General features: G+C 44.3%; 1 protein-coding gene across 3 annotated transcripts in view; it reads right to left on the reverse strand.

Moving 5' to 3' along the window:
* FAT3 (FAT atypical cadherin 3) overlaps nt 1-27,344 on the reverse strand; it is a 641,657-nt gene that overhangs the window by 156,199 nt on the left and 458,114 nt on the right. For all 3 annotated transcript variants that reach the window (XM_061405994.1, XM_061405993.1, XM_061405995.1), the window contains exons 4-6: nt 16,935-17,249; nt 14,384-14,594; nt 5,327-5,466 (exon numbers count right to left, since the gene is read on the reverse strand). In XM_061405994.1, the coding sequence (XP_061261978.1) occupies nt 5,327-5,466; nt 14,384-14,594; nt 16,935-17,249 (666 nt within the window). The remainder of the gene's footprint in view (nt 1-5,326; nt 5,467-14,383; nt 14,595-16,934; nt 17,250-27,344) is intronic.

Below are 27,344 nucleotides of genomic sequence, written 5' to 3' on the forward strand. Positions count from 1 at the left end.
GTTGCATTGGAAGGCAAAGTCTTAACCACTGGACCCCCAGGGACATCCTGACAACTAGGTTCTGGTTTGCATGGACTTGCTGGAGGCAGCTGGATGTGGAAGCTGGGAGCAGGTGGGGACAGATGGGAACACAGCTGGAACTAGGGTGGAGGTTTTAAATTTCTCCATTCATCATTATTCATGCTCTGGTCTATAGCAATGAAGGTTATTTCTGGTGCCAGTCATGAATTATTTGCTACCATTCCACGATATTTTATGTGTAGAAATTGGAAGTCAGCTCTTAAAACTTGGGACAATTTTGGAATACAGACAGCACTAAAAAATGGTAGCTGGTTATAGGCAAAGAGAAGACTGTTAAAGAGCCATCAAAGGTAGCCATCCCACAAGGGAAGGGAATGGCACCCCACCCTAGTATTCTTGCCTGGAGAATCCCGTGGACAGAGGAGCCTGGCGAGCTACAGTCCATGGAGTCACGAAGAGTTGGACATGACTGAGCTTCTGAGCACACAAGCTATATTATATACAGCACAATAATATCAGCACTTCTTAACACATAAAATCAACACCTCTTTTATACAGAGGCCCTTGTCCATCCTGGCAGGAGGTTTTTGTAAAGAGGATGCTTTGTTCTTTTGTTTAGTACATCTGAGTCTTTATAACTTGAAGTCCACAGCACCTTTTTACATTCTGTACTTGTGCTGGAGAATCTCAGAGAGAAAAACATGTTTATTCGTCACCAGATATTGTAGCTCTGAGGCACAAGAATCCTGGGAGAACAGGACAAAACCGCAGATGAAGGGAGGGCTTTCATGTAGAAACAGAGGTCCCTGAGGCTCTGATTTATTTGACATTTGTGAAGTGAAACTCAACAGGTTGTTTATGGCTGATTTGAAGCCCTTGTCATACCATGTTTTATGGTTCCAAAGGAACAAAGTCGAGAAAAGTTCCCTAAAGAAAACTGAACAGGTGTTTTCGGACTACAGGACATTTTAGTTAAGGGGTGAAGAATCTCCGTTTGATGGTAAGTCATTAAGTTGCCTTGGGTCATGGGTTGGAGTGTGCATTAGCGGTTGCTAAAAGAAATCTAGAGCGCTTTTCTTTTCCCCGGATATCCTTCTTGTAAAAACGTCCTTGATATCGAGGGCTGTGACTAAGCCAGAAATTGCCCCTGTAGGCACCACCAGGAGCCATGGCTCAGGTGGGCAGAGGCCTGAACGGCAGAGGCTGGAGAGGTCTTCATCCCAAATACAGACGGAGAGACAAAGGACTGGTTTTCTGATGGTAAGAATGATGGCACGCAAATCTGTACCTGGAACACTGTTCTCACTTCTTAAGAAGCCCACGGCTTCCCTGGAGGGCCAGTGGTTAAGACTCTAAGCTCCCAATGCAGGGGCCCCAGGTTCAATCCCCAGTTGGGGAACAAGATCTCACATGCCACAGGTAAGAGTTCGTATGCCTCAAAAAAAAAAAAAACTAAAGAACAAGAGTTTGTATGCCACGACTAAGACCTGGTGAGGCCAAATAAATAAATAATTTTTTTTTTTTTTTTTAAAAGAAGAAGCTCACGGCCCTGGAGACACAGAGTAACTTGGAAACTTTTGATAAGAAAAATCTCTTGATACTCTTTAGTAACCTACTGAGCTTGGCCTTGCCAAGGGGAACCACTAAGTTTGCCCTAATGCTCTAATTTCTGAACTGCCCTAGTGAAAATTGAAAGTACAAGTCACTCAGTCATGTCCAACTCTTTGCAACCCCATGGACTGTAGCCCGCCAGGCTCCTCTGTCCATGGAATTCTCCAGACCAGGATACTCGAGTGGGTTGCCATTCCCTTCTCCAGGAGATTTTCCTGACTCAGGGATCAAACCCGGGTCTCCCGCATTGCAGGCAGATCCTTTACCATCTGAACCACCAGGGAACTGCCCTAGAGACAAGTCAACTGTATACTGGTCTGAAGTAAGATCAACGAAAGCAGGTTGTGAACAATGTGCCCATTCAAAGGCTTGTAACACATTCTCTCAATTAATTTTTTAAAAAATAGGTGCACATCAGTGGTCTCGATTTAAAACTCTGAAGCACTCTGACTTCAGGCATGTAGTAAGCTCCCTACACATGGCATGAACTCAAGAAATATTCATGGAGTAGATGCTACTGAATGATTTACCATTTGGTCCTACTGAAATTCTGAAATAAAAGTTTCTAGCTAACTTTTTTAGGTTAACATGAATCAGTTGTGTTCTCTGGATATCCAGCATACCTGCCACTCAGACCCTATTGAAAATGTAACATCTACTATTCATTAATTCGTTGTGAAATATTTAACATGTATCTATAACATTCTGGGCACAATGAGTCACCGTTTAATTCAACCGTTACAAAACTCTAAAGACAAGTATGTAATGAATAGGGTTCCACGCTTTATTTGTATTTTATTCAAAGACATCTTATGTTTTTAAGTGGTGCTAAGGAGTTGAAGTTGGATATGCTAAGACATGGTTAGCCATGTCTAATTTAAAAATTCTAAATTCTCATTTAAAGTGAATTAGCACTAAAGACTTAGCAATACTACACGTGGGTTGTTAATTAGTCCTTAGAGTGTGTGATTCCTGCAGGATCTCAATCCTGGGCCCCTTTCGGTTCTCACTATCTTTTGAAGATCCTCTGAAGCAGTCTGGGTTTAGGTAGGCTGACTGCATAGTTTATTATTCCAACTGGGACCACTTTGAGTGTGAACTGGGTGCTGTTGACGATTGCATTAGTGCAATAGGTATAAAGGGGATTCTCTTGGACAAACAGGGTCTTGGGTTTACCTTAGGAAAGAGCACTGGTGGAAGGATCTGGAGTTGATATGCACTGGCTGCCTTATCAGTGCCTGTCACGTCCCCCTTTTGGGTTTCAGTTTATTGGAATGAAGAAAAGGAAAAGCGTTGTACTAGAACCGACCGGCAGAAGATGAGATGGTTAGACAGCGTCACTGAATCATTAGATGTGAATTTGAGCAAACTCGGGAAGAGAGTGAAGGACAGGGGAGTGCTAACTGGAGTGCTGTGGTCCATGGGATTGCAAAGAGTTGGACACAACTGAGCGACTGAACAACAACAAAACCCACCCTACTGCTTCATTCAAACTTCACCACTTGACAATTACAAATAGACCCAAAGGAAAGAATCTCATCATGTTTTTGAAACAGCTTCAAATTCAGAGATAGTTGGCTAGACAAGCACATGAAACACTTTTTAAAAACTCGCCCCTTTTAAAAACCACGTTGTTACCAAAGCTTACATCATATTTTAAATCAGCTTAAGAAACCAATAAGCCGACTTCAGGGTTGGCAAACATTTCATCTGCACCACCTGAAGCATCGTGTTGAGGCTGCACCTGGGCTCACGAGGGAAAAACAAAAAACAAACCTCAATCAGTTAGTGATTGTTTCTGGGGTCATGGGGACACGAGAGAGATGCAAAGAGGACAGGAGGGGTTACGGGCTACGTGTGTGCGCCCATTCTCTGCCAGGGCCGGCCGAGGGTCTCTGGTACTAAAATATAAAACACAAGAAAAACCAAACCCAGCTTTAGGGTAAATCTGCTTCATACTGGTATCTAACACAGTGTGAGTCTCACCCAGGGATTCTTGTCCTTTTCCCTGCTCTCAGTGGCCTTCCATAAGCACTCAGGTGGCAGAGTGTAAGTGACAGTCAGCAACCCTGGCGCATGTCAGGATCACACAGGACTGCTGGGAACGGGCCAGGCTTCGCTGGGTTTAACAGCCCTGCCTCCCCAGCCAGAGCTTCCACCAGGCAGGGAGGACAAAGACCCGCTGGCAGAGGGGCTGGAACAGGGAGCGAGGTCAGGGCTGTGTGACCTTGGACATATTACTTTTCTTAGTTTGTAAAATGAATTTGGATTCAGGGATTTTCCAACTTTAACCTTCTGTGACTAAAACATGAAGAGGTGAAGAATATCACGGTGTGTTAACTCCATGCTAGATGTCCTTTTCTTTGCAAATTCAAGGAAAGCTCCTTTTGTGGTCAAACCGATAAATCTTGCAGTAAATGATCAGGAAACAAACACACATAACTCTTTCATGCACCTGTGCGTCACTTGCTCAGTCATGTCCAACTCTGTGCAGACCCACTGACTAGCCTGCCAGGCTCCTCTGTCCATGGGATTCTTCAGGCAGGAATACTGGAGTGGGTTGCCATTCCTTTCTCCAGGGGATCTTTCCGACTCAGGGATCAAACCTGGGTAAGCAGGCAGATTCTTTACAGACAGAGCCGCCAGGGAAGCCCATTTATGTATGCTATGCTATGCTAAGTCACTTCAGTTGTTTCCAACTCTGTGGGACCCCATAGATGGCAGCCCACCAGGCTCCATCGTCCCTGGGATTCTCCAGGCAAGAACACTGGAGTGGGCTGCCATTTCCTTCTCCAATGCATGAAAGTGAAAAGTGAAAAGTGAAAGTGAAGTTGCTCAGTCATGTCCGACTCTTATCGACCCCGTGGATTGCAGCCTAGCAGGCTCCTCCATCCATGGGATTTTCCAAGCAAGAGTACTGGAGTGGGGTGCCATTGCCTTCTCCGCCATTTATGTGTAAATAGTCATAATTTTTTGAAAGAGGCAGCTCAGTTATATAACACAGTAAGCCCCCTACATATGAATTTTCAAGTTGCAAACTTTTGAAGATGCAAATGCCCCCTGTATGCCAACTGTTGTATTGTACTACTGTGCCTTTCAAGGTATTGTACTGTAAGGTCAAAAATATCTTATTTTTTATGTTTGTTTTTTACATATTACTTGTGTGAAAAGTATTACAAACAGCATAGTACTATATAGGGATTTCTTGATGGCTCAGGTGGTAAAGATTCTGCCTGCAATGAGAGAGATCCAGGTTCAATTCCTGGGTCAGGAAGTTCCCCTGGAGAAGGAATTGGCAACCAACTCCAGTCTTTTTGCCTGGAGAATTCCACAGACAGAGGAGCCTGGTGCGCTACAGTTCATGGGGTTGCCAAGAGTTAGGCACGACTGAGTGACTAACACACACCATAGCCGATCGTGTTAGTTGGGTACCTAGGTTAGCTTTGTTGAACTTACAAACAAATTGGACTTGTGAATATGCTCTCGGAATGGAACTCATTTGTATGTAGGAGGATTTAACTGTACTGTTGATAGAATCCTTTGTCTAGGTTGTTCTTGCAAATTGTTTCTTTTTTTTTAGACACTAAAAATCCATGGACATAATTTACTACTTCAACATATATTTTAGTTGCTTGCATCTCTAACTTTAGCAGATTTCTCAGCATTTTCACTGTTTAATAAGTTGACGTCTTACCTGAGTGACAGCAACATTTGTCCCGTCGGTGACCTCCACACTCATGTTATAGATGGACCTCTGCTCTGCATCCAAAGGTTTTGCAATGACAATGGTCCCAACACCCTTCTCTGCATCAAAAGAGCTGTCAAAGTTGCCCCCTGACGAGTTCACAGAAACAACATGAAATTAGCATATCTGAGAAGTTATTACACGTACTGCAGCCCACAGTATTAAAGGGAGCGCATAAACAGAAACGCTTTTTCTGGACAGGCACCCCTGTGGCTCAATTTGTACTTCTTAAATGAATCCTTTATCTTCTAACTTAACTCATATTTCAAAACACAGCCTCTACAGTGCATAACAAATGCCACAAAAAAAAATGTATTGCCAAAAATCCCCTCAGCACATAAATTGACCCCATAAAATATTTAGAAAGGTAAAGTCCCATTCAACCCCTTGTGGCTTATGAGCTAGGAATTTGTAGACCTTTTACTTTTCCAAAGTAGATTACATTCTAAGTACACAAACAGTCCAATCATTATTAACAAAAATGAGTAGGCACTTTGAAATCTGTACCAGGATTGATGGTAAACATGTGGTTTTTAGAGTTCAGATTCCCTCAATTTGATGTCAGAAATGAAGTTATAAATACTAGAAAATAAGGAAAAGCAACAAAATTGGATTTCATATTAAAAATTCTCTATCTGTAAGTTGGGGTATTTATAGAAAAAAAAATTTTTTTTTTTTTTGCCATCTTGACAGTGTGAATTATCTTTCTCTGCCCAAAGTAGAAAGTTTGCAGGAGATTTACAAAATGAAATCTGGAAAGAATGAGAGGGAAACATCACCTATGGAACAACTGATAAAACATTTCATATGAAAGTTTAGGAAAATTTACTTTCTACCACTGGACCAGGTATAATCCATAATCTATGACTAATGTGCTTAAGACAATATAGACTTTGTTGAAATTACTGTAGATGTTTTCATCTCTGAGAATCAAAGTGTGGTTTATGATCTTTTTCGAAATGAAAGATCTTTTTTAAGGGGGAGAGAAGATACTGCTAGAAATGCTGGAACAATTTTAAGTAAGTATCAGTCTACATTCACAAGCTCTATTTACTCTAGCTTGAAATTTCACTATGTCAATTAATTTTGTTCCTGGGCAGTAATTTTATTTAACTATAGCACATAGGGCAATGTGTTTACTGAATTTCATATTTTAGAAAGGTAATCTTGGCTTCTGTTTTCTGCATTTCATTTTGCTGATCAATGAACAATGTTATATACAATTTCTATGATATTACAATTAGAAATGGGCAGATGAGTTAAGGGGAAGAAGAATTTTATGTGAATTACTAGAATTTAATGTATAATGACATGAAATAAATAATGTGGTGTACTTACAAAAAAAACTGGTCATATATATTTCAAATACTTATTGCTTGCAGCTGCCATATACACTTAAGATTATTTAATTGCTAGAGAGAACATAATTGCCCTTGACATTTAATTAAAGCTATGAAGATATGGGGTACCAGAGAATTGCTTGGAGATGATATATTTTTCAAAAATTTCATTTAAAAAGAGACTCATCTTCCAATTAATATATTTAATTGATTTACTGAGAAATACTAAATGTTAACTCCAGAAAAAAAAAAAAATGTCTTTTGAAGAACGGGATAAAGAGAAAGGGGAGGAGATCTAGGCTGAAAGAGAAGCAAGCCTTAGGTCACCATGCCTTTTTCAAAGGGAATGTTTCATGTTGATAACCACATGAAATGAAATGTATGGCTGATTCAAGTGTCTTGAATAACCATCCTAATGAGCAAAGAAAAGTCATTTGCTATCAAGTGGTACATTCTGAAAAAAAACTTTGCCATGGAAACTTTCAAAGGAAAGATGAAAAATCACCTCAGACTGCATAGAAGGAAAGATGAGAAAGCAACTTCTCAAGCTATTTCTGGTGGGTATTAAGTCATATTTTAAATCACATTAAAAAATCATCTTTAGAATGCCTCCTTACCAAGATTTTTACTTTTTTAAACCTGAGGACCTTGGTTTTGGGGGGTGGGGGTTAAGAGTGGGCCAGTTATTTTAGAAGGTGAAAATTTGTAGGTCAACGTAAAATGGAAGCTCTGCAAATGATAAAACTTTGGTTTGCTCCAAAGACAAATAAAAATGAAATTTAGAGGATACGCAAGCAATGATTCCCAGTTTCAGTGGGACGATTATATACTCTTTCCCTCACTGCCTAAGGTCCACATTTTCCTCGGGATCCTCCCTATGCAGAAATACATCATCATTATGCTTAGTGGCATAAAAGTTATTACATATTTTACATATGGCATATAGATTGTGTGCATTATTCTTTTTTTTGGTATCAAAAAACATTTTTGATTACTTTTATGGTAGTTTAAAAAACTTCATTTTGTATTGGAGTGTAATTGATTAACAATGCTATGTTAGTTTCAGGTGTGCAGCAAAGTGATTCAGTTATACACACACATGTGTCTATTCTTTCTCAAATTTTTTTCCCATTTTGGTTATTATCAAATACTAAGCAGCGCACAGGGAGTGCTGCTCAATGTGGGGGTGACTTTTTACAGTTCTCTCTCCTTCTGCGTGTGCGTGCATGTGTGTGTTGTATCTCCCCCATTCACCTTTGTTGTTTCAAATACTCTAGACCAGAAACCTTGAAAGGAGCAGGGGAGATGGGCAAGGAGAAAGCAGATCACGGTGAGCTGGAGAAACCCTGTGAGTATCTCTCCATCCATCGATAAGGCTAGCAGCTTCTGACGCTCACTTCTAGGGCTTTTGCTCCTAGTGAAACCAAGATTTCATGTAAAACCAGGTTTCTCAAATCGTCCCTGAGTTTTACAATGAATTTCTGACAAGGGACACAGAATCTAGACCAGCAGTTCACCATCAACCCTCCCGCAATTTCATAACCTACCACTTAAGCCTCCCATTTCATGAACGACTCTGTCTCTCTCCCCCAGGCCTCATTTCTCAGGCTCCCTTCTAGCCTGAAAGGTGATTGCATTTCATTGGATCCCAAGTCCAATTCATCTGGCATGAGCCTATTAGACGGAATGAGTCTGCTTTCACTAGCAGTGCCCATTTAAAGAAGACGTGCTTCCTCAGAGCCAGTAAGAACATGCAAAGCCAGAGTGTGCTGGGGTGGCAGCGCTGGGCTCAGCACAGGGTGGGGAGGGGGAGACACCGCCAGCTGGGCTGATCAACAACGTGGGGGTTAAGAGAAGTCACAGCCTGAGCGTTGCTGCAGGGGCGTGCGGCAGAGATGGTCGTAAGCGAGGTTGTGAACAGCCCACGTAACAGAATTCATGTCGGGATGTTTCTCTTTGACCATTTTCGGTCAAGACAGGTGCAAAGGAGTAAACAGAGAGCCACGAGGGGTGTGTTGCATCTCTACTGGATTCTAAAGTTAACATCAAAAGTCGGAGGGTCCCGAAAAAGCTTCAAAAAATGGGATGGGAATGAAAATACTTGGAGCCAGCAGCTACTGCTGGAATGTGTGGGCAGCAGGGTGTTGGGCCATAAACCAGTTAAGTTTTCCTTTAAAGAATCACCCATCTCTCTGGGTTACGAGACCCAGGGGTGACTATCTCACAGCTTTCCCTTTAGAAAAGCTTCCAGACCCCTCCCCTAGCTCTGATTCCAATCCACCCTACTCGCAATGGTAAAACTACCAATCAAAATTTCAAAATCAATCAAGAGGGAGGAGCTATGGGAGAAGCTTCCCAAACACTGAGCCGCAGAATCTCAGTGAACTCCCATAGGAGTTGTTTGCAAGCTGTTCATTCAAGTTCAGCGTGCACACCAAACTTGAGGGAAAATACTACACACTATTTCTGCGATTTGATCATGAATAACTGTCTGCCTTGGAAGGAAGAAAGCACAGTACAGGGCTAAAACGGATATTTACATGCGAGGCAGGAGAAGCAGGCTGGAGGTTAGAAACAGTGGTAGGAAGGAAAATCCCTTCTAGAATCTGGTTTAAAATTCATTTTCTTACAATAATATCTGAAGCAGTTTTAAGATTTTTATTATTTTCCTAAAGTTTCTTCAGGTGTTTTCCTATGGCCCACATGGCTGCTATGGAGAAAAGAGAGGCTTGTTGGGGATCCAGTGAGAAGAAATGATGTTGTTGATGACTCTGACCAAGTGTCGCCCTGATGGAGGGAGAGCTGTATTAGAAATGGGACAGCCCTCTTGGGAGGGGTAGGGGAGAGTTCAGTGATTAAGAAATGTGGCCATTGAGTTAGAGAAGACCCAGAGAGGTTAATGCTAGTCAGGGTGCCATCAAAGAGTTTAACTTGCCTACTTGATGGAACCCTGGGGCTTCCCTGGTGGCTCAGTAGTAAAGGATCCACCTGCCAATGCAGGAGACACAGGATCAATCCCTGGGTCGGGAAGATTCCCTGGAGGAGGAAATGGCAACCCACTCCAGTATTTTTGCCTGAGAAATCCCATGGGCAGAGGAGCCTGGCGGGCTACAGTCCATGGGGTTGCGAAGAGCCGGGACATGACTGAGCACACACACACTTGATGGAACCGTAATAGGGGATGGCCCCATCAGGGGTTACAGGTCTAAGCTTGCAAGACAGAAGCAGTCAAGAAGCCAGATTCCCCAGGAAGCAATGACAGACTAAGGGCCCAGGCTGTCTTCATGCTCCTGCAACACAGAAATGTGTTTCAGCTGAGCTGGACCCACATGCCACCTTATGCCATCAGGGGATTATTTTCAAAGAACAACTTTTCTCTTCTCTACGCATTAGGTGAGGCAAATAAACAGAGATAGGTTAAGTGCTTACTGCCTACCAGAAAAACAGTTTTCCTAGTCTAAGTCAGGGGAAAAGCTAGAAAAGTGGGTGGTAGTATCTCCCATCAGACTGGAAGTAAAGAGGAATCGTTTGGAGTATGTAGTAACGGTGGTCTTTACATTACAAATATTTGTCAGCGGGATAGAGACAGGGACTGTGAACCAGATTGCGTGCACATCAGAGAGTATGTAAATCAAGATGGGCCGGGTTGAAATCCTAGTCTCCTGAGAAGTGTGAAGATACACGACAAAGCCACAAAGGATTGTGGGTTAGCTTTGTTCCTTTCGTCTTCTCTCCCTTTTAGCGCAGGAAAGGAACATGCTGTGCAATGGGCTGTTTAAACACAGAACAGCTGAACTCTATAACGTTTCCTTTTAATTACAGCTTTCTTAACTTGGTGACAAGTGGGCTTCTGTTTCTGGAAGCTGAAGACAGTCTAGCTCTGTGACACAGTAAGCCTTTGGAGGCACAAGAAAATATCTGGCAGGTCCTTGATGCGGGGGAGGGGGTGGTTCCGGCTTGGGAACCAAATCTTGCTCTCTACATGGCTTTTGTGAATTCATATGATAGTAGGAGGAAAAGAAATGCAGTTAAACAAGAATCAGGGAGATTGGGAATATAGAAATAAGGAGACACTACTCTCAGGGGAAAAGGCACGCCGGAACACTATTTCTGCTTATTTAATGTGAATTCATTAGAGCATCTGTAAGTTGTGTTAGGCTGGCAGGAGGTATGGCCTGTAACCGTGAGTGTGTGTATAGGTGTCTATCCAGGTGTAGCACACTGCTAAGATTTTTAGGCATTGAGAAGCCCTTTCCCTTATCTCCCCTTGATGTTAGCTTAGCCAAGAAAGATATTTGGGTAAGGAAGAAGGAAAGAGACAGAGGAGAGTGTTGGGGGCCAATGACAAATAAACAAGAAATCTTGAAAGAGTGAAACATCTGAATATGATAAAGGAAACAATAGGTTTTTAGAGAAGAGGAAAAGATGTTGTCAGCAGGTTGGAAAAATATGGCTCTCTGAGATCAGAAAAAATTTTCAAAGGGGGGATTTGGTGGAAGGGGGACCATATCTATTCTAAATGCAGCCAGCACCTGGGGAAAAGTTTGTACTTTCTCCATGACTTAAAGAGTTGACATTTCAAGAGTCTGGCTGGATGCAGGGATGGAAATAAAATCAAGTTCTGTTTGGGCATCTGGCCCAGTAAATTTAATTTGCAGGAGAAGCTTGACTGGATGTTACCAGATACACAGTGAAATCTGTGATAGAAGCATCTAGACTAGAGGGACAACCTGGTAGGTCTATATTAAGAGAAGTGCACGCATGCATGCTCAGTCATGTCTGACTCTTTGCGACCCCATGGACTGTAGCCTGCCAGGCTCCTCTGTCTACGGAATTCTTCAGACAACAAAACTGGAGTGGGTTGCCATTTCCTACTCCAGGGATTTTCCTGACCCAGGGATCAAACCTGTGTCTCCCAAGTCTCCTGCATTGGCAACCAGATTCTTAACCACCGAGCTACCTGGGAGGCCCATTAAGAGAAGCATCTGAGCACTAAAACTGGGAAGATTCTATAAAAGGAGCACAGATTTAGGAATAAAGATGGAGAAACATGAAAATGGATGCCATGTTTCTGATCATGATTCCTAGGTATGATTTGGAGCAGCCTAAAGGGACTCCTCCCTGGGAGGACTCTGGTCTGTCAACTGCTTGTCTCTTCTTGGACCAGTTCTCATTTAGCCAAAGGTGCTGTGGTGGCTGAGGCTCAGAACACAGTGGAAAGTCACAGTGACTCTGGACGGGTCTCAGGAGGGATCAGTGGGCTTAACGCATGGGCTGCCCGGGGCATCTCCATCGGCTGGCTTCATTACCCCACTCACCCTGGGTGGAGATCAACCAAAGCAATGGCAGGAGGAAGGGGGAGGACACAAAGACCTTGACCTTCAGGGTTAAGATTGAAGCCAGGATAGACACCATGAACACATACGCCAGCACTAATACTGCTGAATGGAGTGCATGCAAGTCAGGTCACACGCAGCATCATTAGGCATGCTTTCCTATACACAGTCATACACACATGCAGGCATGCTAAGGATTTGCACAAACGACTTGGATAACTGGGGTCAGGTGGCCGGTCAGACGGAGCATCAGAGGAAGGTGTGCTTGTAAGATTACTGAAGGCATCCTGGGGTGGGTGGGATGTGCCGCATGTCAAGAGGTTGTATGAATGCATCATGCAAGGGAGAGAAACAGTGCTTTCAGGCCATAGAGGCGCTTGCAAACTGGAGTGTCGGAGAAGGAAGGAGATGAAGTGATCATTGATGGCAGAGGGCGAGTCCTCCCACGGCTCAGGGCAGCGCAGCAGGAGCCTCGGCCTTTGGCTTTCCACTGCACTCTCCCTCGGATTACCGAAAAGAAGTCATGATTGCACGGGAGACACGCGGAAACTGAGATGCATCTTCTGTGACCCTGATGGGGCGGTGGTGAAGGAATTACCAAAGGTGATGCAGCACCGACAGCCAGGCGATGCCTGTGGTGTGAGAACACGACTGAGAAGATGGAGGAGCAGAGAGATCTTTCATGGATCAGAAGAGGTGCCATTTCAAAGGCGTTAAGTGGAAATGAAGATGGAGTGGAAAGCTGGGAATGATGATGGTCATGCACAGGGATGGTGTGATAGATGCCCATTAAGTGAAAGATAGCCATTCTACCAGCATTCTAGAAAATGAAATAGGTAGAAAACAAGCCTTTTCTTTGGGGGAAGTTCAGGGGACACTCTACTGATGTTCCATTTGGGGGCCATGGGGCATTCATTCTTTTCTATGCTTCATTAAAACAGATGTGGAACATTCTAAATGCTTTCCCCAGACCCAGTCATTCCTGGGAAGAGAGGCAGGTTCCTGCCCATCCTAGGCACTGACACGTGAAGGAAATGATTCCCCCAGAGCAGCTCTCCGGAGTCACCGCCTCCCACGGACGACCGTGGGAAGTCAGCTTCAGCTGAACCCAGCGTCAGACCCAGGGCTGGCGTGCACTCTTCCCTTCGCTTGGATTCCTGGTCCTTAGCACTTATTTCCTCTCCGCCGCCTCTCCCTGCCGGGTGGTGAAGGGGCAGTTTTGCCCTCTCTTTTTGCAGCCTGGTGTGCTTTCTTGCTTTCTTTCAAGGAATTTAAAGGTTGGCTTTTAAGGTCTGTCCTGCCTGCGTCCATCTGCTTTTTGTATTTGGCTCTCACAGGAAGCTCTCGCTGGCTATATATCCGGGCTCTGTTTCCTGTCCTTCCTATTCTGGACCACAGCCCAGCCTCTCCTGGGGGCGGGGGTTTGGGTCTATGTATGACACTCCTACAAAACTGAGGGGCTGGTATCTATTTGAATTTACTTTCCAATTGGAAACGGCCCAGGTAAACTAACCTATGGAAAGATCAAAACAACAAAAAGCCCACATACCTCAAAAGCAGAGAAAAAAGTTTCTCTAAAGAAATCAGAACAACCCCCCTCCACCCCAAATCCAAACCCCATCGAACCTCAAACAAAGGAGTCACTGGATATGAGTAATGCAATCGCTGTTAGAGGCATGTACGAAATCTGTGGGCTGCATTTCAGCCTGTCACAGGCAGTTATGAAAGATGTAATTTAATTTGCTTAAAAAGAAAAAAAAAAACCCGTAAAAGGCAGATTGGATAGCTGTATTTTAGCAAATGTGTTTGCACTAAGGGTACCTTCTGTTGAACAGTTCTGCCCACAAGCTGTCTGTAGAATATAGAACATCTCTCGAGCATGCTTGCCACCTTGAAGCAGGGCAGTCGGGAGCAGAAAAAAAAAAAAAAAGGAACAGAATGCAGAAAAAAGGTGAAGAAAAAGAGAGAAATGAAGGACAGCAAGTCTAGTACCATCAATACATTTAGAAATGAGATTAGCCAAGTGTGACAATAGAATTTAAATGACACACAGAAAGACATTAAGATTGCAGTAAATAACATACTATGGAAACTCCAGCCAGAGAGCACTTTCGGTTCAGCTTAGCTACAGAACTCAGAACGAAAGCACAGGTCGACTATTCATTTTACTGGCTCTTTTGCATTCCAGCACTATACATCTTTTAATCTTAGCATAGTCTTTAAGCGTTTTTGTTGCTGCTGTTGTTGTTATTGTCTTTTCTTTTTTGCTAGTTGCTCTGAACAGTCAGTGATTACGCTGCCCAATACTGCCCTGGGGGACTCAGACTTACCGACGATGTCAAACCACAGAAGGGTGTTAGCTGGCTGCACAGACACCACCCCGACAATCTCGGTGACTCTGTCATTCTCCATGACTGTGAAGTTGTAAAATGGCTCATCGAAGGTCAGCGGCACAGGGGAAGGAGGTGGCTTCTTAATCCATTCGATGTGGAGGCGGGCCGTGGAGGACTTCTGAGGACGCCCGTTGTCCACGGCCTTGATCTACTCACACGCGGAGAGGACAGAGAGCTGTTTCAGAGCCTGGGTCCTGGTGGAAGCCTGCATCTATCACTCGTATATTGTGGGGCTCAGAGTCCATCCTCACGACGGGGTTGGCAAGGGGAAGACGCGGGGAGCGATCTGAGGACAACAGGCTCAGGGGCTGCGGGAAGCAACTCGGGCACATGGGGCCCCAAGCACATTTGCCAGAAGCTGTTTTGAATCACTGCCAACCTTGCAGATGTGGGAAACTTGAAAAGCAAATGGTGCACTTGCAAATTTTAGTGTTGTATGGACACGAATGACAGCTACAAAAGTAAGAAGAGCTAATTTGATTTCTTATAGCTGTGGTGGTAGTGTTGAAAAGGGAACAAATGCATTGTCATTGTCACGTAGAATTGTCACATGGGATTCCAAGAGGGAGATGGGAGGAGGCAGGGGAAAGGCATCAACCTTGCAAAACTCATCTCAGAGGCCTCTGGTTAAGCCAACCCTGAAGAAGTGAAGGAGATCTCTCTCGGTGGAAGCGTGGGTTCCTCGAGGCAGTGGAGTAAGGAAGGGGGTGTTAATGGCTCTTCTCTATGGTCTGATATAAGGGCTGAGAAAAGCATGTTTCCTTGCCCAGATATGTAGGGTTAACTGCTATGCTGTCCTGGATGTAAATGTGTGTGTGTGTGTGTGTGTGTGTGTGTGTTGGAGCGGTGGGGGTAGTTGCAGTTAAGTCTAACAAGCAAACCATCAGTGACAGAAAATACAAAAACCAAAATAAAAAAGTTTTGTAAACTATTACATTAACAATACCATTTCCAGATGCATTGCTAATAGTTGTAGCCTTTAAAAACAGTGACAACTCATAGCTCCCTAGTGCTGTGTTCATGCGTGATCACTTTGCCCCAGTTTCTGTGAGAGGAAGGGCCCTTGAAGATAGTTGTCTTAGGTCGGGCTTCCCAGAAGCAGAGTCTGAGACAGGGATGTGAGTACAAATGATTTCAAGAGGAAGTGTTCCCATGAGAAAGGGAGTGAAGAAAACAAGATAGACAGAGGAGGATGCGAAGCAAGGATGTGGTCTCAGTTGAAGTCTAACCTCAGCCTGATCCCAAAGGGAGCTCTGAATCATTCACTGTACTACTGAGTTGGATCCACCTGGAGGCAAGGAGGTTGGGCTTTTATATCTGGTGTCTGTTAGGAATTGGCTGTGGGCTGTTGGGCTAGTGTAGGCGTATAGATCATCTTGGCTGAGAAGTGTAGCCAAGGATGACTCTCTGAAGAAGGAATCAGCTTTGAGCCCTTAGCAGTCAACACTCACAGCAGTTGGGGGATGGCTGGACCAGCCTGATAAAGGGGATCTGGGCAGGGTACCAACAGTATCCACTGCGATCCACCTGGTCCTCAAAGATTTCCACTGGCAAGTCGCAGACAACTGCAGCAGCACCTGTTACATCAGAGCTGCTGATGGTAGAAACAGAACTGGTTTTTAAGTTCTTTTCTTTTCTTTATTCACTCTTCTAAATACACTACTGAGCAGGGAATGGAGCCCGAGTCCAGACCATAGGCATAAAAAATAAAGGGACTCACACCATCCTTTAAAATAACAAAGGACTGACCATACACAATGGAGAAGACTGAAGACTGAGAAAAAGATGGCAGATGGGTGATAACTCTTGACAGTTGTTGGGACCCTGGAAAGTGCCCATCACCAGTGAGGCTGACCAGTCTCCTTTTAGGCATAGCTGCTGCATGTCTAAAGTGCTTGGGGTTAGGGGAGCAGGATGGTGCCTTAGGCATGGTATTAATAGTTTAAGTCTTTATTTGAGATGGTGCTCATACTTGTTTTTATTTTTTATTTTCTAACAATGAAAAATGTTATGTTTTACTTAAGATTTTTTTCTTTTTGCAGAATAAGCCTAGCTATGATTTGTGTCCCTCAATTTATACAGTTAAATTCATGTTCTATCACATTGTCAACAATGACAAGAGTTGTTTTCATTAGGATGTCTTCAAGACATGTTGAGTGGCGGGCAGGTTATGTTATTCTGCTGCTCCCCTCGCCTCAGTTTACATCTATGCTCAGTACCTCGAAACCATCTGGGGCTACAGGAAGTGTGAGTGAGTAAATGGAGCAGGCTGTGTACTGGAAATGGGGAGGTTAGGTGTTAGGACACAACCAAAGAAAATGGCCTCGTTATTTAGGAATGTCACTGCAACAGAAAGTAGCCTTCCATTGTTATCTGGCTGCACTTTTTAGTCCAGAGATTTTTTTTGGTTTTGCTTGAAACGTATATATGAATAAGAAAATAACTTCCTCCCCCTCATTAATGTTACTGAGGTTCAGGAAAATCTTACCGTGAGAATGTCGTAACTCCCTGCTGTAAACTGCTTTCTGGAAGAGACCATGCCGGTCTTAGGGTCGATGAAGAACCTCCCGTCATCATTCCCATCCACGATACTGTAGGAGATCTCAGCGTTGGGGCCCTCGTCTCTGTCGAATGCAAATGCCCTGTAGATGGGCTCTCCCCGCTTCTTCCGGTCACGCTCGGGCAGCTTGATCTGGTAGACCTTCTCTGGGAACTGGGGCTTGTTGTCATTTTCATCCAGAACCTGAACCACCACCCAGATGGTTGACTGTTTCGGGGAGAAGCCACCATCTGTCACGGTCACCTGAGTTTCGAAAGAGAAAGTGTTTTACAATCAGAAAAGAGAAACACTTTTCTCGCCCCTCCTCCCCTTGCCACCCCATGAAAGGTCTGTTCTGTGCAGGAGGGCAGCTCAGCTTCTCTTTTTCTTGTAGTTCATGTCAAATGCATAACTCTTCATTGTCCATGCAGAAGAGCAGGGAAGACCCTCAGTCTGGTAATGGAAATCACTGATAAAAACGTAGGAAGGAAGGAGGCTCTTGTCGTAGTGTGAAGAGGAGAGGCAGAAGAAATATGGTTGACTTTACAAAATGCACCAGGTTACAGAGACGCAGCAGACCTAAAATGTGCCCCTCTCTGCTGAAATTCGCTCAGTGGCATCCGACTTTTTGTGACCCCGTGGACTGTAGCTCTTCGGACTCCCCTGTCCGTGGAACTTTCCAGGCCAGAATATTGGAGTGGTTTGCCATTTCCTACTCTAATGCCCTTCTCAACAGACACCAAAAACACAACAACCATTATTATGTGTTACGCCATGGGTGTTTCGTCTAATCCTTGGGCAATGCCATCACCATCCAAATTCTTTCAGTACTCATGCTCTTTTCTTTCTTTTCCATCTTCATGGAAAATTTGTGATTTTTTTTACATTGTCACTGAACAAAAGGAAAACTCTGATTATAACTTACAATTTTGATGGCTGCTTGTAAGTACATTTGACAGTTACAGTATGTTTTTAACAGTCATAAAATATTTTTTCTTCCTCTTTGGGAAGTGGAAGAGAATGGCCACCCTTTCCCATAACTCTGAGATGCTATTCCTATGCATGTCTGTGGAAATGGAGAGCAGAGAGAGAAGAGGAACTTGTAGATAAAGAATTTGCATGGCAGATGTAAACTGTCTTTGAGTCTTAGGATGAATAATCTTCTTGGTCACAGTGATGGTAATTATTATCTTATTAATACTTAACATGTGGATGGTGACATATAAAGCACTCTATCTTTCCTCAGTAAGTGGAGCAGGTTAATTTATTCCCATTTTACAGATGAGAAAACAGAGGTCCCATCATTACTAGGTCTAAAGTCAGGTACTGAACTTTTGGCAATACTTCAGTTCATTACTAGGTCTAAAATCAGGTACTGAACTTTTGGCAATACTTCAGTTCAGTTCAGTTCAGTCACTCAGTTGTGTCTGACTCTTTGCAACCCTGTGAACTGCAGCACGCCAGGCCTCCCTGTCCATCACCAACTCCCGGAGTTCACTCAGACTCACGTCCATCGAGTCAGTGATGCCATCCAGCCATCTCATCCTCTGTTGTCCCCTTCTCCTCCTGCCCCCAATCCTTTGGCCACCTCATGAGAAGAGTTGACTCATTGGAAAAGACTCTGATGCTGGCAATACTTGGTATTGTGTTTAATCACAAAACCTGGAGGAACCTCTATTCAATCTTTCAATTATTCTCTTGGTTGAACTAACATTAAGACTAACTGTAAGATAGTTGAGGCCAGAAGGGACATAAAGATGTACTTGGCATCAACAGGAGAAAAACCACAGTGAGTCACAGCCCCTCATCATCCAGTTTTCCACCTAATGAAGCAACCTGACAAGAAAAATGAAAAGAGGCTCAAAGTGTGAGAAAACAAATTAATGGCTTTTTGCAAAATGGGACCCCAATCTAGTCTAGTTTCTCTTACAAGGGGTTTTAGAGGATGGCTTTAATAGACTTCAGGTAAATTTTCATAGGAGTTCTTGTTTTCTTTGAAAAATCAATCAAGTTTCCTTCCAAGGTTATTTCCCAATTGGCTTGTTACGTTTCACAAAAGAAACACTGTTGGGGCCACTATGTGCCAAGGCTGGATTTTGACTCTTGAGTTAATTCCTGGACATGACGAGTTCTGAAGAGGCACGTTCTGCTGCTGCTGCTGAACTAAACTGTTACACTCCCAGGTGAGCTGTGTTGACCAAAACACATTGATTTCTTGGCGCTCAACTCCTCCGCTTCTCTTTTCTGCTTGAATGGCCCCTTTCCAAATCCAGATAACTCCCACTGTCTTCCCTGTGCCCAGAACCACCTCATTGCTTGTCAACGTGTGCCCTGCAAAGGGGTCCAAGTGGAGCTCTGCAGCTACTTCAGGGCCGGGAGGCTGCCAAGGGACGGACAGGTCCTCCTGGGGCCATTCACCTGAGGATCCTGCCGCTATGAAGTTACCTCCTTCTAGAGTTCTCCCGGGTGTACAAACCCAAGTCCTTGAGGTGTCTGCTTACAGGTGGGAAGGGCGGCAGCTGCACAGGCTCATGAACAGCCTCCAGGCTCACCTGCATCGCCATCTCTCCCTGGGTACCCCCATGCTCCCCCAGGCACACGGGCATCCTTTGGGTCTTCCAGCATACTTGCTTCCATCTCAGGGCTTTGGCCTATGCCATCCTCTGCCCCTCCCTTCACTGACCTTGCCTACTCAGCCTTTGGATCTAGCTGAAATGCTGTCTCTTCAAGGATGCTCCCTGACTACATGGACCAAGTACCAGCTGCCCCTCAACCCCTCCCCCGGCTACTCTATCTCCCTTCTGAATTATACACTCTTGAAATACCTTATACTCTTCCTTTTGCAGCACTTACTGTCATGGGAATTAATTAAGCACATGATTCTCCACCAAGCTGATAAGTTGGTTAAGGGCAAAAACTGATCTTGCCTGCTGTGTTCACTACTCTTGTGCATGTCAAGTCACACAGGTGTGACTTGGGTATTTACTTAATACATTAGACTCTAACTCAGGTCCTATTTGGACAATCTCTTTAGCCGAAGCAGTCTCACCTCATAAGACCTTTGTGGATCATTCAAGGAGTAACCCTAAGCAGCCTCTCTGCCCATAACGCCTCCATTTCTTCATCCCTCGCTTTAACCACCACTCTATGCTGATCATTCATGCTCAAGCCTCGTCTCCTGTCTCCAAACCAACACGTTCAACTGTTTACTAGAAATCTACTCTTTGGACCTCACACATGCACCCCAACATCCCCAGAGCCCCATCCTGAAAAAAATCATTATCCTCAGATGTTCTCCTTCTCCCTTTTACATTGTCTCAATGAATGACAGCCCCCACCCCTCACTCACTCACACAGTGGTCTGCACCAGGACCCTGGGCATCCACGCAGTGTCCCTGCTCTATCTAACTATTCATGTGCAAGCAGACGTGGAGGCCAGGAGGCGTTTCTCATGTGCACCATTCACACCTGTCTCTTCTGGAACAGGCCTCATCTGCATCTGCTTGGAGACCCTCAGTGGCCTTCTGGTCTCCCCGTCTTCAGCCTTCACCTTTGTTGTAAAGCATTATTTCTTCCTCAAAATAAATAACTTCTTCCTTCCATCTGATCACATCACTAGCCTGCCTAGCATTTTTCAAGGGCTCTTGAGGCTGAGGGTCTGGCCTCCCGTGATTATCACCGTGCTCTGCCTGCTCGTCTCCACTCTCCACGCTCAGCTACACAGCGAGCCTGGGGCGGCGCTGAGTACGCCGTGCTCTTACACCTCCATTCCTTTGCATATCTGCTGGCTTCCACGGAAGCCTTTCTCTTGAGAATACACTTGACTCATTCTAGAAGCTTCAATTCAAGCACTATTTTTTCTGCAAAGCCGTTCCTGCCCCCTGCAGACAGCTGTACATGCCCTCACCATGTTCCCACTCCACTGGGTGTACCGTCCCAGGACATTAATTATCATCATGCAGTTTTTATCATCTGTTGTCTTGTTGGTCTGTGCTCAATCCTTCCAGATTGTGAGCAAGTGGAGGTCAGGGACCGTCTCATTCATTGTTCTGTTCTGACACCCTGTACAGCTCTAAGTGCCAAATAAATGTTGTTAAATGAAACTAAGAAGTGATCCACTCCCAACTCTGCCCTATGATAACGAATGGAGGAAACATTCAGACAGTGAAGGGGTCTGCTTATTTATCTGTAGGAAATGAAGAGACTGGTAACATAAGATCTCCTAAGTGCTCTATGATTCTCTGAATGGGGTCAGGTAGAGGAAGACAGAATTTGTTGTTGTTGTTGTTCTGTTTTGGCTGGCACAATATGGCTTGTGGGATCTAAGTTCCCTGACTGGGGAGCAAACCCCGGTCCCCTGCATTGGAAGTGTGGAGTCAACCACTGCACCACCAGGGAAGTTGCAGGTAGACACAGTTTTAACCATACTGCTGCTGCTGCTAAGTCACTTCAGTCGTGTCCGACTCTGTGCGACCCCATAGATGGCAGCCCACCAGGCTTCCCCGTCCCTGGGATTCTCCAGGCAAGAACACAGGAGTGGGTTGCCATTGCCTTCTCCATTTAACATACACCGGGGTTCATTATATTGCTTACACTGCTGCTAAGCCCAAGATTACTTGTAACAATTTCTAGCTACTTCCAAAACTGTGCTGATCAGTGTGGACACTTGTCTACAATTTACTCCAAAGATCTTTTTGTGTGTTGGCTCCCTCAGGACAGTGTGAGCTACTTCAAGGCAAGAACTTTGTCTTCTTCATCTCTTTCCTGGGACCTAGCATACTCCTAATAAATGTTTGCTGACCCGAACTACATTCCCTATAACCTCAAAGTCTTAATGTCTGTTATCATTTCTCTAGACCCACTCATGTCTCCAGCCACGTTGGTATCTAAAATATTGAAAGTGAAAGTGAAGTCGGTCAGTCGTATCCCACTCTTTGCGATCCCAAGGACTGTAGCCTATAAGACTCCTCCATCCATGGAATTTTCCAGGCAAGAATACTGGAGTGCTCTTTCCTTCTCCAGGGGATCTTCCCAACCCAGGGATCGAATCCGGGTCTCTCGCACTGTAAGCAGACACTTTTACCATCTGAGCCACCAGAGAAGCAATCACCGACAATTCCATCAGATCCTCAAACTTCACACTTCACGCCACCCTAGACCTCAGTCCATCACGTGGAATTAGCCTACATGGAAGGAGCAACCCTGGAGACTGAGCCCAACTGAGATAAATCCTCATCACCTCCTCTGCATCGTTTTTCATAAATGACGTGTAAGGAATTAGCCGTTGTTTAGAAACTATCCATGTGTCCCCTCTCTCTGCCACCCTAACCCAGATTTTCTACTCTCACAATCGATCAGTAATCAGTGGTTCGGCAATCAATCACAATCCTGAAAGTTTAATTTCTTTCATTATTTACAGCTAACAAGGAACCACAAATAATGTAGTGGCACTGAAGGACAGCAAAGCTCATTTCAAATTTCTACGCTCCCCTTGTGATCTGTGAAGACCCAGCAGAGCCAGAAGGCATGCAGCATGGCCCGGTGCATGATGACGGCACAGGGCATAGAGGAGTCTGGGTTATGTCTCTCCTCGGAAGAGGCAAGAGCTTCATAGGGTCAAAAGTGGGCGAACACCGCTGAGGGAAGGCCATACTTCTCTTACTCTCCTTCTAAAGAATATTTCATTTATTTATTTGGCCACACTGGGCCTTAGTCATGGCACGTGGATCTGGGTCGCTGTGGCATGTGAACTCTTAGTTACGGCACGTGGGGTCCCGTTCCCTCACCAGGGGTCAAACCCAGGCCCCTGCCCTGGGAGCACAGAATCTTAGCCACGGGACCACAGGAAAATCCCAGAAGGCCATGCTTCTCAATCATTTAAATTGCATGATGTATTTACTTTTCTCTCTCCACATGGCAGAAAATAAGTTAAGTACATAAATTTCCTGAGAGCTGAGATGCAGTGTCTTGTCTGCAGTATTGTCCCAGGGATTATAAGAGTGTCTGAGACTATATTCAACATTTCTAAGATGAAGAGTTTAATTCTGTCATTCTCTTCAACCCTCGATTTATCAAAAATGACTACTTCCAGGTCACTAACCACTGAACTGCCAGGGAATTCCCCTATATTTAAAATTGTAAACCTTTCTTCAGAGACTACATATCTCTCCTGCTCCACTTCACATTTGTCTTGGAAGCTTTATTTTCATCTGATATATTATATACACTTCACATGTAAGCTTGTTTATTGCAGGTCGGCTTCTTTAAGAATATAAGCTCCAGGAACCTCCCTGGTGGTCTAGTGGCTAACTGTGCTCCCAATGAAAGGGGCCTGGGTTCCATCCCCGGTCAGGACACTAGGTCCCACATTCTGTAATTAAGACCTGGTGCAGCCAAATCAATAATAAATGAATATTTTTTTAAAATAATATGAACTCTACAATACATGCATTTTCATCTTTTTTGTTCATAGATATATCCTGAGCACCTACAATGGTGGATGTAATAGGCATTAATAAATACTTATTAAATTAATTAACAAAATACTCATCCAGTGCCTTCTAGGTACAAAACTCTTTTTTTTTTTAGGCAAATTGGGAAATCAACCAACCAACAAGCATGGATTCCTATCAAATTCACCCCTTCCCGATGCCCCAAATCCTTCTTGCTGTTCCTGACCTCTGGTCATCTGGCCTTATTCAGATATTTTCAGTAAGAACTAGTGCCTTATGAAGCAGTCCACGTGCTGTTTGATAGGTTCAGTCTTCCCAAAGTTCTTCTTCTTATTGAACCTGGATCTATCCATCTATTCTTAGCCTAGAGAGATGGTAGCTTCCTAAAGACTGCCTTTGTTTCGCTCTTTGAAACTATACAGAAAGACTCAAGTTCCTCCTCCACACTGTGCCAGTTATCTACTGCTGAGTAACCCCAAACTAGGTGTCTTAAGATAACCAGAATTCTTTTATTAACTCGCCTCCTGCTAGGGCTTGAACGGAGCCCTTCTTCCTTGGAGTCTCTCATGCAGCTGAAGTCATCAGTCACTCAGCTTGTGGGCACTGGTGACGTCTTTCGGTTGATGGCAGTCACTGGCTGGGACCTCAGCTGGGGCTGAGGTCAACAGGCCCAGGATCTACCAGTGGCCGCTTCGTGTGACCTGCGCTTCCTCACAGCATGGTGGCTGGGTTCTATGAGCAAGAGGCCTGGAGGACAGTAAGTGGCAGTTTCTTCAGGCCTGAACCCAAAGCCTGGCATAGCTCACTTGATCCATGTTCTGTTGGGCAGCAGTCCCAGAGTCCAGATTCAAGCAGAGGGGTCATAAATCCCACCTCTAAATAAGGGAGGGTTAAGTAACGTGTGGAGGGGCATTTTTAAAAAATATTCATTTAGTTGACTGCATCAGGTCTTACATGGGATATTCACTTTAGGACAGAGGCGCCAGAGAGAGGTGGGGGGTGCCCACAGCATGCGGGGTCTCAATTCCCTGTGCTCAGTCCCTCAGTCCTGTCTGACTCTTGTGACCCCATGGACTGTAGCCTACCAGGCTCCTCTGTCCATGGGATTATTGTGGAAAGAATACTGGAGGAGGTTGCCACTTCTCCCTTCAGGGGATCTTCCCAACCCAGGGACTGAACCCACATCTCCTGTGGTTCCTGCATTGGCAGGGAGATTATCACTGAGCCACCTGGCAAGCCCAAGGATCAAATTCACGTCCCCTGCATTGCAAGGCAGGTTCTTAACCACTGCACCACCAGGGAAGGTCCCGTGGTGGAGGAGGGGAGGGGGCATTTTTAAAACTACCATACTCTCATTATCAGAGGAATACAAAGCAAAACCACAATGAGGTACCATCACATGCCGGTCAGAATGGCTGCTATCAAAAAGCCTACAAACAATAAATTCTGGAGAGGGTGTGGATAAAGAGAACCCTCTTACACTGTTGGTGGGAATGCAAACTAATACAGCCACTATGGAGAACAGTGCGGAGATTCCTTAAAAAACTGGAAATAGAACTGCCATACGACCCAGCAATCCCACTGCTGGGCATACACACTGAGGAAACCAGAATTGAAAGTGACACATGTACCCCAATGTTCATCACAGTACTGTTTATAATAGCCAGGACATGGAAGCAACCTGGATGTCCATCAGCAGATGAATGGATAAGAAAGCTGTGGTACATATACACAATGGAATATTACTCAGCTGTTTAAAAGAATGCATTTGAATCAGTTCTAATGAGGTGGATGAAACTGGAGGCTATTATACAGAGTGAAGTAAGTCAGAAAGAAAAACACTAATACAGTATTAACACAAATATATGGAATTTAGAAAGATGGTAACAATGATCCTGTATGTGAGACAGCAAAAGAAACACAGATGTAAAGAATAGACTTATAGACTCTGTGGGAGAAGGGAAGGGTGGGATGATTTGAGAGAATAGCACTGAAACATGTATATTATCATATGTGAAACAGATCGCCAGTCCAGGTCCAACGCATGAGACGGTGCTCAGGGCTGGTGCACTGGGATGACCCAGAGGGATGGGATAGGGAGGGAGGGGGGAGGGGGGTTCAGGATGGGGACACATGTACACCCGTGGTTGGTTCATGTCAATGTATGGCAAAAACCACTACAATGTTGTAATTAGCCTCCAATTAAAATAAATAAATTAATTTAAAAAACTACCATACTGATAAAATTCTTAGGGATATTTGAGAATCCTCACCCCAGACTGAAAAAATTCAAATTCATATAATCATCTCTCAGGTCATTCATTATGTGTAATGAGTTTCTATTAATTATAGTGCTTGCCTTTGTCAGGATATTTTCTTATATATCAGCTTCATCCTTATAACATGATAGCCAAGACAAAACAGGACAAAAAAGCACATCAAACTTACTCAGATCTGCACAAATTGCTGTAGTCTTAGAGACGATCGCAAGTCTGTTTATTCAGCTCGTCATTCTACTCACGCTAAATAGCAGTCCTGTCACACAGCTGACACATGATTCAATTAAACCATTTAGGTCTTTTTCTTCAGAGAAGCAATAAGTGTGTGGTTTCCTTATGAAGGCCAAAGTGATGGATTTTACAGTGCTTCCTATTCAACTTCATCTTACTGAAAGTTTTAGCTCCATCTTCTAGGCTGCTGGGAGAGTCAAAATGATGACAAAGAGCAGGTATCAAAAGGTTACTGTGCTTGGAGGGCTCACTCTGAGAGGCGTAGTCCATGCTCCTTTAATTGTTCCTTTTGCTGTTATAACCTCATGGGGACTTTCCTAGTGGTCCAGTGGATGAGAATCGGTGTGCAGATATGGGACATATGGGTTTGATCCCTGGTCCTAGAAGACTCCACATGCCATGGAGCGAGCCTGCTGCAGGTACTGAAGCCTGGGTGCCTAGAGCCCGTGCCTCACAATAAGAAAAGCCACCACAATGAGAAGCCCATGAGTGCAATGGAGAGTAGCCCCCTCTCACCATACCTAGAAGAAGCCCTGTAGCAACGAAGACCTAGCACAAGAAAAATAAATAAATAAGTCAGTTAGTCAGTGAAGTCACTCAGTTGTGTCTGACACTTTGCGACCCCATGGACTGCAGCATGCCAGGCTTCCCTGTCCATCACCAACTCCTAGAGTTTACTCAAACTCATGTCCATCAAGTCGGTGATGCCATCCAACCATCTCATCCTCTTGATGTCGCCCCTTCTCCTCCTGCCTTCAGTCTTTCCTAGCATCACAGTCTTTTCCAACAAGTCAGTTCTTTGCATCAGGTAGCCAAAGTATTCAAGTTTCAGCCTCAGCATCAAGTCTTCCAAGAATATTCAGGACTGATTTCTTCTAGGATGGACTGGTGGATCTCCTTGCTATCCAAGGGACTCTCAAGAGTCTTCTCCAACACCACAGTTCAAGAGCATCAATTCTTTAGTGCTCAGCTTTCTTTATATTCCAACTCTCACATCCATACATGACTACTGGAAAACCACAGCTTTGACTAGATGGACCTTTGTTGGAAAAGTACTGTCTCTGTTTTTTAATATGCTGTCTAGTTTGGTCATAGCTTTTCTTCCAAGAAGCAATCATCTTTTATTTCATGGTTGCAGTCACCATCTGCAGTGATTTTGCAGCCCCAAAAATAAAGTCTCTTGCTGTTTCCATTGTTTCCCCATCCATAAGCCATAAAGTGATGGGACTGGATGCCGTGATCTTAGTTTTCTGAATGTTGAGTTTTAAGCCAACTTTTTCACTCTCCTCTTTCACTTTAATCAAGAGACTCTTTAGTTCTTCTTTACTTTCTGCCATAAGGGTGCCATAAGGGTGGTATCATCTGCGTATCTGAGGTTATTGATATTTCTCCTGGCA

This window comes from Bos javanicus, chromosome 29, assembly GCF_032452875.1.
Source record: "Bos javanicus breed banteng chromosome 29, ARS-OSU_banteng_1.0, whole genome shotgun sequence".
Classification (NCBI taxonomy): Eukaryota; Metazoa; Chordata; class Mammalia; order Artiodactyla; family Bovidae; genus Bos; species Bos javanicus.